Below are 15,707 nucleotides of genomic sequence, written 5' to 3'. Positions count from 1 at the left end.
CATGCAACTTTTTTTTTAGCATCCACCTGGTGCATGTAGATTTTTTTCTTCATTTCTAGCCCTGAAGTTTCACTGTGCACGTGCACGTGTATATACAGTGCTGTCCGGTGTATCGGCGCACCTATGCTTTCAAGGACTATTGTCTATGTGAAGATTGTAAAATATTTAATAAAATGGGTCTCTCACCAATGAAGAAGTGCATAATCTGAAATACACTACAAACTCTTTTATGTCTGTAGTAAATAAACATTTTAAAATGGTGCATAAATATAGGCACCCCCTTGTATCCAAAACGATTTGCATGTCCGGTGATTCGGCACAGTAGATGTAGATCGTTGACCCCGCTATTTATAAACCGCCCATGACCTCACTTTTAGCCCATAAACGCTACACTATTGTCCCAGAATTATTTTAGTACTTTTTTCTTTTGTCGTGTTAAAAATATTACTATGAAAATGAACGATCACATATGACCCATCTCATGATCAGTTTCGGAATCGTTTTCTTGAGTGGCACAGTACTGCAGGTGCATACATGTTCATTGTCATGCATGGCTAAGATGCCTACATGAATTTTATTTTTCTCGGGTAGATTGTGCACACACATGGATCTTATTTCGCTTCTATTTTTTATAACAATGTGACAGTTGTGAACTGGAATGACTGTCAATTAAGGTGTAAAATTTTCGTTTTGTTTGTATTTGCCTGTGTTTTCTTTTTCGGTTTAAATAAAAAAATAACCGAACAAAAATAATTCCATTTATACTGTTTACTATAATTTTTAAAATGCGGGAAAGGTGGTTTTAGACTGGTTTTAACATTCTTAATATCAATAAGGATGACCTACTTCGCGTTTATAAACACGAAAACAGGTGAATGATTTATTTTTAAATTATTATATAATTATTGATAATTCTAAAAAATAAAAAAAATTGCACCCGTAACAATAAATATGTTGATACTTGATTAACCACTGAAAAGGAAATTGAACTTTAGTTCGTTAAAAACTCCGACAACATGACAACTTCCTAAGCATACTCAAGCAAAATACCAAGTGCGCCGAATCACCAGACGCACCGATACACCGGACACGGTTGTATATATATATATATATATATTGCTATAAAAAAGAAATTGAGATAATAAAAAAAACCTAGTAAATATAGACATTGGTATTCTAAAAAGGGAAATGTATTCAGTTTTTAAAATGGCTGTCCATGAATTAGTCTCAGGGTAGTCACACCCCATCACTTCTCTAGGACTAGTTCTCTAGAAGAGTAATTTTTAGTTCCTTTTAGCTTGTAAATTTGTATGGTATCAGTATGGTAATATCTTAAAAGGCTTTCCATAATCTAAGTCAGGGGTCCAATTAATCACCCCCCTCAATCTTGTTCACTTCGATGTGACGGATGAGGTTTGAAGGACAACTAACGATACGTACATCACAGCTATAACACAATGCTGTTTCTTGTTCTCAACTTGCAAACTTGTTTTCAATAACACTATGGTTTAAAAATCTTCCATAAAATGATTAAATATTGAAAATGGGTAATAAATAGAATACCAAACTCGCTACTCGGCAATACCGTTTATCTTGCACTCATGAACTAATGTTGTCAGAGGCTTGGGAAGGACAACATCAATTGTGCAAGATAAACGGTATAGCCTCGCAGCTTGTTAGGTATTCTCTAACTATCACATGGGTATTTCTGTGCCAATAAAAGCACACAAAAACACACCTGCTGCGTTGTTGCTCATCAGCTGCAAAACGTTCAGTTTGACCATCTGGGCGGCGTGTAGCACGGCCTTCCTCTCAACCTGGTTGTAGTACGGGGGCACGGTTATAACAACGTCAGTGATTGGCTGTTCTGTGGGAGTAAAATAACAGATTCTGAGAGTACTGCTAAAGCACTTTATTATCCATATAGTTCAAGATATACAGGGAAATACAACCAGTATGACACACGTGTGTCATGATTTCATGTGCACAACAAATTAAAGTAAAGTAAATTAAAGTTTGTTTTGTTTAAAGACACCACTAGAGCACATTGATTTATTAATTATCAGCTACTGGGCGTCAAACATTTGGTAATGTTGACATATATAGTCTTAAGAGCAGCAACGGATCTTTTATATGCTTCATCCCATAAACAGGATAGCACATACCGCGGCCTTTGATATACCAGTCGTGGTGCACTGGATGGAACGAGAAATAGCCCAATGGGCCCATATGATGGGGATCGATCCAAAACCAAACATGCATCAAGCAAGCATTTTACCACTGGGATACATCCCACCCTTTTCCTTAAAGAATGTAAGAGGTACATGCATGAGGCTTTTGAAGAATTTTAAAGAAATTCTGTGACTTTATATGACAAAATGTATTAATGTTCCATGTCTTTTTAAAGAGATTTTAATTTTCCATTAAATACAATCAAAATAAATACAAACTATGTGTGCTGATTAACCATTTGTTGCAAAAAAAAAACCACCAAAGAAAGCCATATCGGACATTTCCGTAATCAGAAGTACATCAAGAATGTGATGAGCTGTTCCAAATGAAAAAAAATACAAGAAAGAATTTTTTTTTTAAATAAATAAAAATATACCAGCAAAAGCTTCGGCATATTCTTTTGCGGAGTCGAGAATCATTGCCAGTAGTTCCTCAGGACTGTAGAACGTCTCTCTGAAATAGGGTCAGAAACAGAAATGTTACAACACAACTTAATCACTGGCTACTGAATGTCAAACATTAGATAACTTTAATACAATCATCAGAAAAAACCCACTAAATGTTGCCATCAGTAGCAATGGATCTTTTATATATCAACGTTTCCACAGACAGGACAGCACATACAACGGCCTTTGATATACCAGTAGTGTGGCACCGGTTAGGATGGGAAAAGAAGACGACTCTACAGTTGAGGGTTCGATCCCACGACTCAAACTAAATCTTGCCCACATCATGCAATAAATGAGCAAGAGGTTTATTAGTAAAACCAGATTTTTATATATCCATTAGTAGCTGATGTATTACTAGATTTTAATCCCCTTGTGATCTCAAACCAATCAGCTATCAATACCTGAAAATTACTGCGATGTGCCGCCATTGTTGTCAAGTGAAAATACTTCCCGAAACCCACTTTTTCAACTCAAAATTCTAAAGTTTTAAAATATACGTACCTTGATTTTTATGTATTGTATTATACTTTTCACCCACAGCTCCTTACACTGTGGTTTTACATAAATATATATAAATAATATTTTTATATACTTACCATTTGTGACATCCAATAGCAGATGTGTATTTTTGTGCTGGGGTGTCGTTAAACATTCATTCATTCATTCAAAATTCTAAGGTATAATCCCATTAAAAAAACAAAATCTAAAGAAACAGGAAGTTGACTTGTCTTCCATTTCCTGTTAATAAATCACTTCTGGTGAGTGTCATGTGCAAAACTGCAGGAAATATGAATTGGGGAATGTACTGTATACAGTATGTCGACTGACGTGACTTCGGGCGAGATATCTCGCCTGCAGTAGTCAGAAGGCTAAAGTCCGCCTATTTGCTGTCTAAGATATGGTTATTTCATCACTTAGAGAGACTGCTGCTTCCACATAGGACCACGACACTCGGCTGTAAGTGAACATAATAAAGAATACATACTCGTCAATCTTGAACAGCACCGTTCCTCTTGTTTCATCTTTCAGGATATCGTAGTAAGGAAACCGTTCTTTGTACAACTGGACTTGTGGATCGTCAAAGTCACGTCCAATTACGTGTGTCAGATAGGAGAACGCTTTTCGAGGAAATCTGATGCCCTAAAACCAGAGATAAATAATAATGCAAGATAGGCAAAGACAAGTTCCAAACTTCTGAAAACTGCTGACCCTAATTTCTGAGATACATTACTTGTATGTTTTAAAATTTCAAGGATGATTCAAATTACAGTGAAACTCGTCTAAACCAGACACCCTCGGGACCAAGTAAAAAGTCCGGTTTTTAGAGGTTCTCTATGTACAGATATCTAAAAAGGGACCATAAAACATGTCCAATTTTGAGACAATTCTGGTTTACAGAGTGTCCAGTTTTGAGAGGTTTCACTGTATTTTACAGTAAACTGTTTTAATTTTATATTACTAACATTCTATATATTACAAAAATCTACATTTTTATTTTTAAAATACGACCATGGTTCACTAAATTTTCCTAGCTATATCAAGCATACTGACGTACTGTGTTGTATGCTTCGTTCGCGAACTGTCTTTCACCATCTCGGAAGGCAACAATTGTTCTGGTTTTTCGTGACGATTCTCTGAAAATATCAAATACATTTTAATACATTTAGTCATTGATAATAACTATTTTTACACAGACACATACAATTCCCCTGAAATGTAAGTTAAAGTTTGTTACTGTTTAACGACACCATTACAGCTCATTGATTTATTAATCACTGACTATTGGATGTCAAACATTTGGTAATTTGACACACAGTCAAAGGAAACCCACTACATTTTTCCATTAGTAGCAAGGGATCTTTTATATGTACTTTCTCAAAGACATGAAAGTACATAGTATGGACTTTGACCAGTTGTGGTGCACTAGTTGGAAATGAGAAAAAACCTATTCAATTGAATGGATCCACCGAGATGGTTCGATCCTGTGATGCATCACCTCAGGCAAGCACTCAACCGACCGAGATAAATCCTGCCCAGTTATAAACATTATAAACTTTAAGTAAACACAATGATCATGTAGAACAGTTTAATCAATTTAATTACAAATAATTAACATCTTCAGTCTATATCATCAGATAGGTGAATATTACTGGCACTTACAACTTCACCAAATATTAATACATTTTAGACATGTGCAGGAATGTATGCGTTCGTTGGGGTGGGATAGAGGGATGTGTGTGTGTGTGTGTCTAGACTGTCTCTAGCATCTATACTGTATAAACATGAAGTTAAATGCAGATCACAAGTACTTACGTATTTAAGACTATTTCCATGGGTACACCAGGCTGAAATGATATTATAAAACACATTGGTTATTGCAATAATTTTTCAGTTTGTTGAAAAATACGACATAGAACTGAAAAATTATTTGCAAGTTTGCTTTAACTAAAATACACTTTACACTACTTTTTATTTAAATGCCGTATCTTTGTACAATAATATCACACTTCCTTTTTGGTCACTGAGCTATGAAAATCTACTAATAAACATGTACCACAAGTTTTATCATAGATTGTTTAACAATATCACAGATTTTGATTGAAACTTCAAAGTGTTGTCCACACAAAAATTGCTGATGTGAATATTTTACGTCAGCTTTTACGTCAGCACTGCTGAATGCTGAAGCAATTAGCAAGGGCAGCCTCTTAACAATCACTGACAGTGCTGTACTTACCTTAACGATGGCAATTTTCATAAACTCTGCTCCCAAATCAATTGACATGACAGCCAGACCAACTGAGGAAATCAAAATAAATAAATTAAATAATTAAAAATGTTTTAAGTTTCTTCGTTGCAGAGGAGGAAATAATCTAGAAAACAAAATATAATAAAATACAGGTTTTTCACTAATTTTATCTTTTTAACACACATGTACCTAGTGATGGGAATCGGTTGGGATTTCATCATCGATTATCAGTTATAATCGGTTGGCACCAACCGATCGATTAGAATTCCATGACCGTAAGGCTGCTTTGAATTATAAGGACCATGTACCTATTGTCGTATGCACCCTGCAAATGGCTAATTATACCTTTATTAACTATTTAATATATTTTTTCTTTATGTACACATGAAAACAAACCCAAACCATAGTATATTTACAATAATTTTATCATGCAAACTGGAGGAACAGATACAGTTAACATTTTCCCCACACAATCGATTATATGATTTTTATAATCAATCATTACATCGTAAGAGCCAATCTGATCAATTTTCAATTATAATCGATCAGTGGAACACCACTACATGTACCTATTCAATATCACTTTTGTTTATGTACATGTATGCATGAAAACAAGCCCAAACCTCAGCAGATTTCAAATATATATCACCATGTAAACTATAGGAATAAATGCAGCTAATATTTTACTTATAATAATCTATTTCATATTTGATTATCATAATGCTAGAACCCATTTTCTATATAGTATTATAATCAATCAAGAGAACACATTTGGTGTATCGGATAATAATCACGATTTATATACTTTGTTAGCGGCCAAATTTCATGATTTTTGAAGACCTTTAAAATATTTTTTTCATGATCCTTTATAAGATCTTTAACAATCCTTATTAAAGATTAAAAATTCATTATTTCTTAAAATAATAAACAACATAATATTATATTTATACATAAAAAATACAAATACCTCTTTTTGTGTGTTATTTCAATCAGTGGGGAAGGGGAATAATTTTTAGCCATTTATCATTGTTTGTGTCTCAAAACAAAATTCTATAACTATTTTGCCTTTCGAAGCCTGGAAAATTAAACTTTTTGCTAATTAAAATATTTTTTTAGGTGTTCTAAGTCACATATGAATATGAACCCCAAATATACAAGTAACAAATGTATCTAAAAGACTTAGTATACGAGTAATGCAAAGTATATAAAAGACTGAGTATACAAGTAAACAAATATACCTGAAAGACTGAGGAAGGAGGCCAACACTAAGCTGACAACCATCAAGTGTCGACAGCTTGAAGCCATTCCGCCTGTTAACAGGTGCACCTGGAAAAATATAAACAGAACATATTATCATTGGTAAACTGAGAAAATATAAACAGAACATATTATCACAGGTAAACTGACAAATTATAAACAGAACATTATTATAGGTAAACTGAGAAAATATAAACAGAACATATTATCACAGGTAAACTGACAAATTATAAACAGAACATTATTATAGGTAAACTGAGAAAATATAAACAGAACATATTATCACAGGTAAACTGCCCTTCCAATTGAGAAAATCACCTCACAAAAACAATGATGAATCAATATTACTCAAATATACCATGCCTCAACATTTGTTGTTCACCACTAGAGCACATTGATTTATTAGTCATCAGCTATTGGATGTCAAAACTTTGGTAATTTTGACATATAGTCTTAGAGAGGAAACCTGCTATATTTTTCCATTAGTAGCAAGGGATCTTTTATAAGCACCATCCCACAGACAGGATAGTATACACCACAGTTTTGATATACAAGTCATGGTACACTGGCTAGAACTAGAAATAGCTCAATGGTCCCACCGATGGGTATGGATCCCAAATCGACAGCGCATCAAGTGAGCGCTTTACCACTGTGCCATGTCCCACACCAAAATTTGATAAAAACAAAAAAGTTATATTTTTGCATCACATGCACAGAATTGCCATTTAGAGATAAAACTGATATTTTATGTTAGATGTCCCGGGGATACCAGAATTTAATTTTGGATTCCACACTTCAAGAACCCAGTATCCAACCGGGATACCATATAATACTAAATTCTCAGGTGGGATACCAGATTTTGAAATGTTAGTATCCAAATGGGATACTGCCCAAAAAATTTAATCTCAAACACTGGGTGGTGAACATGACGTGTTGCTTTTGATTTAACAGCAGAAATTAGGGCACCGAGACAAAAATATGTTTGGTTACTAAAATCAGAAGAAGAAAAAACTTTCATAAATTATTTTGCCAAAACCTCAGTTCTTTATCAAATTATTATTCTCTTTTGCAATTAGGGACACATACGACTTGGGAGTGTATGGGAAGGGCATGGTGGCAAATCAGGTATGAAAGTATGGCGTTTTTCTTGCCATCGATAACATTTTGAAAAGTATCGATGGCAACTGTAAAAATTTAAGAAATATAACATGCTCAAACAATGTAATTATTTGGTGGATATATCACTTGCAAGAAAGGATTTGTTTAGTATTACTGATTTAATTTAGAAGGTTTTTTTTGGGGGGGGGGGTTCTGCTGCGACCACAAGTACATGCATAGATGCAATATGGTGTCTCATCCATTATCACTGCGTCAGGGACCCGGGACCTCAGGTCCATGAGATCCCTGACCTGTCCTTATATGTTTCAACATGCAACTCTTTCTTACAGTGTGTTTATATACTGTAAATCAAGAAATGTTAGCAAGCATAAAATATTAGCAAATTTAGTGAGGCCCATACAAAACGCTAAATTTCATGACGCTAAATTTAAAGAGACATACAACACACTGTTCAAAAAAACTTTTGTGCGATTGTTTTGTCTGTGATTAACTGAAGACACAACAATAGTTACATACTATTGATTAAACCAAAAGGATAGCAAACAACAATGTGGTTAGTTAGCATGAACATTACTGCAACTTTCTACTAAACTCAAGTTGTCTGTGTCCTGCTTAACATTAAGGTTTGTCAAATAAAACATGATTTCAGCTGATCCTACAACCTGAGCTTATTTGTTTTTTCAGTTTCTGATATGACGACCTCACTAAACTTCTATATTGCTAACATGTCACTTATTTGGATTTCGCTAAATTTTCAAATCGCTAATATTTTATGATTTACAGTATTCATTTAACCTGACTACTACCAGTTGACATACTGTACCGGTACACTATAAACTTGTACCCACTCAACAAGGTTTTTGTCAAAAATTAATCCAGTAGTCTAAAGGTTAAAGTACGACTGCATCTTATATTTCTTAACCAAACTATTTTACCATTAAGACCATTCATATAAAAGACAACTAATAAGACATGAAAACTGTTACATATATTATATATACATGTTCCAAAAATGTAATCCGTTAGCACTGTTTACCGAGGATACCATTTTGTAAATTGCCTTAAATAAATAAAAAATAGCATTTTTATCAATAAGCACAACTAGCAAACATAAAAACCTATGTCTTGATAAAACACTGCAGTGTTTTGTTTTGAAAAGTTCTGGTTGTATTCTAATCCACTAAATGTTTCAGCTACCGAAATTTGTGACTTTAGTAATATCTATGGCTGATGCAACAGTTCTTGACGTTCACACGTGGAAAGCCTGCTACATTACAGCCAATGTAGTACTCATTTGAAGGTTAGAAACAGAAATAAAGAAACAGTCATTTGCATAACAATTACCTGTTCATAAACATTGATATATACTTTAGAACCAACATGAGTGTGCACACTGAAACATTGCCATGTTCAATAAAATAAAATAAAAATTTAGGGCTACTAAAAAATTGCATGGGCAAGTGCTGATATGACCCGCCTGAATGGCAAGTCCAAAAAATTCAAAGTGAACACTGTGAAACATTGCATCGACCTTGATATTAGGCCTAGTAATCAATCCTAATTTTCGTCGACTCTAAAAACAACAACTACAAAAAGATGCCACGAGATCTGGTAAAACTACCAGAAGACCCGGAACATTGTGCGATTTTACAAATAATTTTCATGCTTCCGAGGAGTTCCGAATGAAAAGCTTCCGATATTGAGAGCCATTCGGCCGATTCACAAGTTTCGAATGAATCTAACAACACGTTGGTTCCGAGTATTTCCAAATTAATATCCGAGAACTTGTTGCAATGTAAGCCAATGGTGTCTTCCAGTTCCATTTACAAAGTAGAATTCAAAATAGGTGATCAGTGTTCTCGCTGCTCCATTTAAGCGGGGAACCCCGCCCCGCTATTCGATTTTTGCCCCTCTTTATTTTCCAGCACCTATCTCCGCTATTTCCAAATGCACTTTTTTCCACACAAAAAACAACGATCAGTCTGCACACTGGACATCAAAGGAAACAAACCGCGTTGTGTACAAAAAAGCAATTGACGAAACATTTACGACAGTTACCGTAACGTAATTTAACAGTATTTTTAACAGCCTCTATTTTGTTCAATATCTGTATCCATTTGTATGTTTGATAAAAGTTATATTTTATGTAAGCAATGAAAACATTTTTTTTTTTTTACGGATTTGGCAATCTCCGATTGAAAAAACCCCTCTTATTTGGCGCAAAATTTGACACGTGATCAGAACGGTCATTCGGTCTTTTGTTTCCACTAACTATCGTTTGTTATTTTGTCCTCAGTTGCAGATATAATTGGTTGAAACTGATGATTTTCACTTTCTGTTATTCTGTTTATTGAGCAGTTCTTTATAAAATATTGTAAACTTTTCATTTTGAGGGGATATGAACGCTTATAAAAACAACGGAAGTGGTAGTGTTTATCATTAAAATCATTTATCTTGAGTGCCAAATAATATATACACCGCCTTTACAAAAACGAAACTAAATTCATCGATTCATTCGATGAAGATGGAAATAACAAAAATGTATCTGACATTAGGAGATCAATTTACAAACATCTTTATTGTTTTTTGTATATCTTGAAATCTTTATTAAAAATAATAATATTAAAACTTTGATCGGTCCAACAAAACCGGAACTGCCCATGAATGTCAGACCGATATCATCTTCGGTTCAATTAAAAGACGAGTTTTTTTATAAACCCCATTGCACTTTTTTGTAGGCAAAATAAGGAGTATGTCTTTTCTCAAAGTCTACCAACACACAACAATATGATAACCAAACTACTTCCCCCACCCCCCCCACTTTTTTTTTTTTTTTGCTCTTCGTTTATTGGGTTGTTGTTTTTATTTGTGTTTTTTTGAAGGGTGTGGTACCGACCAGCCGCCCTCCTTTAATTTTCACCCAGCGAGTACACTGGTGAATTATTTTCATGCATTCACTCTTCTGTTGTCAGATTTCAAGCCAGCTGTACAGCAGAAGTAAATGATGACGATATCACTGTGGATGATTTGAACGTAACTGTTGGCTAGCTGGCCGAGCGTTTCTGTATTAAATACATCAAATGTTCTCACACAACTGATGAACACCATCATATACCTCCAGTCACCCATGCCAAAATGTGATATATTTTTTTGTAATAAAAAGTTTTCCCTACCTACCTACCATACAAAAAATTTGGCATGTAACAGGAATCATACTTTTTTTTTTTTACTTGGCCTTATTGATGTCATATTTTACCAATAAATTAAAACTATTTTGCTTTATTGTTGTTCATGGTTTTGTTTGGGTTTTGTTTTTTTTCATTATTATTACAGGGAACATTTTGTTTTCAAAATCTTGATTAGCGACATTTATTAGCAACTACAATGTGCAACTACTGTTTAATATTTTAAAATTGTGTAGCGATCTCTGAATCTTGCATAGCCAATCGCAAAGCGATACTGAACAAAATGTTCTCTGTATTATTTTTCGGTTGACAACTCTAAGTGGAGCTTCGACAGTATTTTCGTCTATGAACTCTTTCTTCTTTTCTAAATTAAATTTTCTAGGGGAAGGAGGGTTTTCTATCTTGACTTCGATGTATCTATGTAATTAAAGGGACATTCCTGAGTTTGCTGCAATTTTTAAGATGTTATTGACTAACAGAAACTTTTGAACAATTGTAATTACATATCTGATATCAAATATAGGAGAAGCCACGGTGACGTCACGTTTTGATCACGTGGTACCGCGTGAGCGCTGGTAGGCAAGAAACCAGTTGACAATACTGGCATTAGTAGTAATGAACAATCGAATGTTTTTCCGTCAATTAAATCAGTGTAGACTAGTTTTGATGAATGGTATTTTGTCATGGTAATTTCATACGTTGTTGTTAGATGCACAAGTCACTGTAATAAGGATTATGAAATTAGTTTCATCAAATACAGTGGAAGCGAAACGTTGAACAGTTAAAGCTGACAACAATCAACTTTGCCCATCCCACAACGGAGATCGTCATTTTATACAAGGTTTGTTGTATGTTATTCATTCGTAATACTAATATACGTCAGTATTTATTGAAATGAAAATTGAAAAGATAATAAAATAAAAAATAATAATAATAAAAGCCCCCACCAAACTGACATGGAAACAAAGATATTCTGTGAACAGTAGGCCTACCAAGTCAATCGACAAACAACGTTTTATGTAACTTTTTGTTTGTATTGACAGATCCATTATAGTGGGTAAAACAAAAATCTGAATATATTTTATATTGTATTATGCCATAAAATATGTAGGTGGCTGGAGTATTTATATTTTTAATTAAATAACAGGGAGCTGTGTGTGTGTGCGTGCGTGTGTGCAATCAAGCATATATATATTGTTTCATATGAAAATGGTTCTGAAATATTTCCATTTATTAATTATATTATATGTTAATTATAATGTTTTACTTTTTTTTTATTGAAGAAGTGATCCACAGGTGTATTTGTAATGTGTAAGTTGATTTTTTAATAATAAAATAAAAGGTATAAACATTTCAGGGTGGGATATCAGATGTATTAAATCATTTGTTTGGGATTAAAAATAAATAAATACTAATAATAAAACTGGATATTGATCCACAAGTTGGTGATAGCCACCATATTTTATTAAAAACATAAATTATGTTACATGCATTTATTATATAAGTTATCTGAATTTGTTTGCAGCAAATAAAGAAAGAAAAGGGGAGCTGATTGTATTTATAAGTATTATTGTCATCAGTGACAGATGTCAATATGTCTTCACAAATACATTTATGTGTATTCGAATATTTCAATAATATTCAATATACACAATATAAAACTTTCATACTTATATATCATAGAAATTTACCAATTTTCTTATTTTTTTCTAGGTATCAGTGATCCCTGTTTGTGGACAAAAAGAGAACCGGCAACTCTAGGATGAAAAATGGACCTTTCACGATGAATTAAGGGCATTCAAGTTTTAGGGTGAATTAAGGGATGCTAAGGAGAACACTGGTATTAGATTCAGCGATTCTTTTCTACAGTATCTCATGTTTCTGTGCATACGAAGGATACCAGAACCTTTTTCACTGACTTTCCAAACTACCATATGCAATATTATTGGGGCTATTCAGTATGTGATGATGACATTGATAACACTTGGATTTAATCTTTTTTTACCAGGATCTCTATTTTCTAATAAAAACAGACTTTACAAAATCAATAAAATTATATCGAGAAACAATAGACAACACATATTTATTATTTTCTTTTTCTATTATCATTATAAACCAATGATCAAATGATATTTGCATTGTGTTAATGTGTGTCTTACATTAAAACATTGTATTGTTACCATTTACAGTAATTTGTTGTTTTAACTGGTTTATTAATCAGGTTGAAAGTGATAGCCTTTGAAACTGTGCCTCTTGTCAAAGGTAACTGACACTGTTTTAGATTTGAAAGGAAGGAATCTTTTATTTAACAATGCACTCAAGTCATTTTAATTACGGATATATAGAGTCGGACATGTTTAGGGATCACACAGATAATATTAGGGAGGAAACCTGCTGCTGTCACACAATGGATTACTCTTTCCGATTAACAATAAGGGACCTTTTATATGCATCAGCCCACAGACAGGATAATAAATAGTGTAGCCTTTGTTACACCAGTTGTAGAGCACTGGCTGGAATGAGAAACAGCCCTATAGGACCACCAACAGGAATCAATCCTAGATCGACTGCGTATTAAACTATGTCCTGGCCTGCATGGGATTAGGCAATTAAAATATTAATGGCAATTTTTATGTATATATATATATATATATATATATATATATAAAAAATAATGCTACAAAATGTTCTGAAGATGGAACCACAAAGGTGAGGGACCAAGTAAATTTGAGATGTATCCGGTTTAAAAGGCTAAGTTCTGTACTAATATTTAAAAAGGGACGCTGTAGCTAGAGGGAGCAATGTATGTGTGGTCATGGAACATGTATGGAAACTAAATTTAGGTTCCTCCATTTTAATACAATGTGTTAATATGTATCCGATATCAGCAAGTTTAAGGAATAAAAACGGACTTGATAAAATTAATAGTTTTAAAGTTTTTGTAAAGTTTTCTAATAAGATACTTGCTTAAATTTATTGTTGATGAAAAGCCTTACAAATGAACCAGTAGACAAGTCTGATGTGTTATATATATATAACTACTGTCTATATATTGTCTACTGGTTGTTCATTTGTAACAAATGTTCATATATATATATATATATATATATATATGTGTGTGTGTGTGTGTGTGTGTGTGTATGTGTATGTGTATCTATATGTACATATATATGTATATAGGCCTACTCGTTTTATTTTATTATTTTTATTTGTGTGTGCGCGCGCTCGTTTGTAATGCTTTACTTGAAATATGGACCAGACGCTTTAAAAATACATGGACTAAAAATATTTATTCAGGTGAAAAGAAAAAGAAAAAAAAGGAAGTTTGCTATAGTTTTGAACTCGGTCAATCGTCAAATTTTATGGGTGGAAAGAGTACATGTATCTCCTCCATACAGGAGCTATGTAGAATAGCATTCCCGTGCTACAAGCGGTAATTTAAGCACGTGTTGGCCATTCTTTGCTATTCACGCTACGCTAGTTCGCTTTGTTACTAATGGCCATTATGATAGACTTCTGCCTACCAGATGCGCGCGCATGCTGATACGTGACGTCACTTCCCTAAACACATGGCTTCTCCTATTAGTGGCTGTATATTAAACCTAATTTTGATCGTTCTAATATTTTTACTAGGTTAAATTTCATTTTATTTCCTAAAGTAAAATATTACTTTTTCGTACACATGAAATTATTTGAAGACAAAATCCAGTTAGGGCTTCTTACAAATAAACTGAAATATTAAGATGACCAGAAACACACTGATGATTTGACATTCTAAACAAGCCAATAAATTTAATTTGTAAGTTTAATCTAGAAATATTTTATTAGTCAGAAACATCTTACAATGCAGCAAACTCGGGAATGTCTCTTTAAAATGAGATGTACTGCACAGAGCTCAGCTGGGGGCTGTTATAATTACAACACTCATCGACTTCAGTCTTCAGTCTGCCCAGCACACATTTCTGACTACACGTGTTTGGACGCTCTTCAAAAACCAGACGTAAACAAAACAGCACGAAATCATGCATTATCATGATTATGTGATTAACACCGCGTTAAACAATTAAACATCAAAATCAAACTCACCTGTCTCAACCTCAAAAATAAATATGGATGAAAATACTGCAATTAACACCCTAGATAAAATAATTCGTATTTTATCTAAGCCAACATGCAATCAGCCGGTAAAATTTACACAGTGTGTGAATGTGGCCCTTTTTGATTGGTTTTTTCAGCAATTTCCTTTTTACTCAACACGTACACATCCGGTTTGTTGTTTCTTATTTCGATTTTAAAATTCTGAGCACCTCCAGAAATATTCGCAAGATTGGGCAAGACGTTTGGACTGGTAGTCTGGTACATGCATATTCATTGATATTTAATGAACATACATGTTTGTGATGTGGTTTAGGGGTGGGATGGCTAATCAAAAAAGAATATTTTTCAAAGATCAGTATGCAAGTGAACTAAATATAACTAGTAGTACACTGTCAAACAATACATCTCTTTTTAGTAGGGGCGGAACGTAGCCCAGTGGTAAAGCGCTTGCTTAATGCGCGGTCGGTTTGGGGTCGATCACTGTCGGTGGGCCACATTTACAAAGTCTGTTTATGTCTTACACGCGTGTTACTACACACATTTACAAAGTCTGTTTATGTCTTACACGCGTGTTACTACACACATTTACAAAGCCTGTTTATGTCTTACACGCGTGTTTCT

At 33.8% G+C, this 15,707-nt stretch overlaps 1 protein-coding gene across 3 annotated transcripts in view; it reads right to left on the bottom strand.

Annotated features, from left to right (window-relative positions):
- The window catches only part of LOC121386650 (hypoxia up-regulated protein 1-like), a 49,451-nt gene extending 34,250 nt beyond the window's left edge, over positions 1-15,201 (bottom strand). For all 3 annotated transcript variants that reach the window (XM_041517627.1, XM_041517629.1, XM_041517628.1), the window contains exons 1-8: positions 15,075-15,201; positions 6,666-6,753; positions 5,416-5,477; positions 4,995-5,026; positions 4,237-4,315; positions 3,667-3,821; positions 2,609-2,685; positions 1,739-1,867 (exon numbers count right to left, since the gene is read on the bottom strand). In XM_041517627.1, coding sequence (XP_041373561.1) covers positions 1,739-1,867; positions 2,609-2,685; positions 3,667-3,821; positions 4,237-4,315; positions 4,995-5,026; positions 5,416-5,477; positions 6,666-6,732 — 601 coding nt within the window. In that variant the 5' untranslated portion in view covers positions 6,733-6,753; positions 15,075-15,201. The remainder of the gene's footprint in view (positions 1-1,738; positions 1,868-2,608; positions 2,686-3,666; positions 3,822-4,236; positions 4,316-4,994; positions 5,027-5,415; positions 5,478-6,665; positions 6,754-15,074) is intronic.
- Positions 15,202-15,707: the final 506 nt, after the last annotated feature.

The sequence above is a fragment of the Gigantopelta aegis genome, chromosome 12 (assembly GCF_016097555.1).
Source record: "Gigantopelta aegis isolate Gae_Host chromosome 12, Gae_host_genome, whole genome shotgun sequence".
Lineage (NCBI taxonomy): Eukaryota > Metazoa > Mollusca > Gastropoda > Neomphalida > Peltospiridae > Gigantopelta > Gigantopelta aegis.
This window is presented reverse-complemented; position numbering and strand designations above follow the sequence as displayed.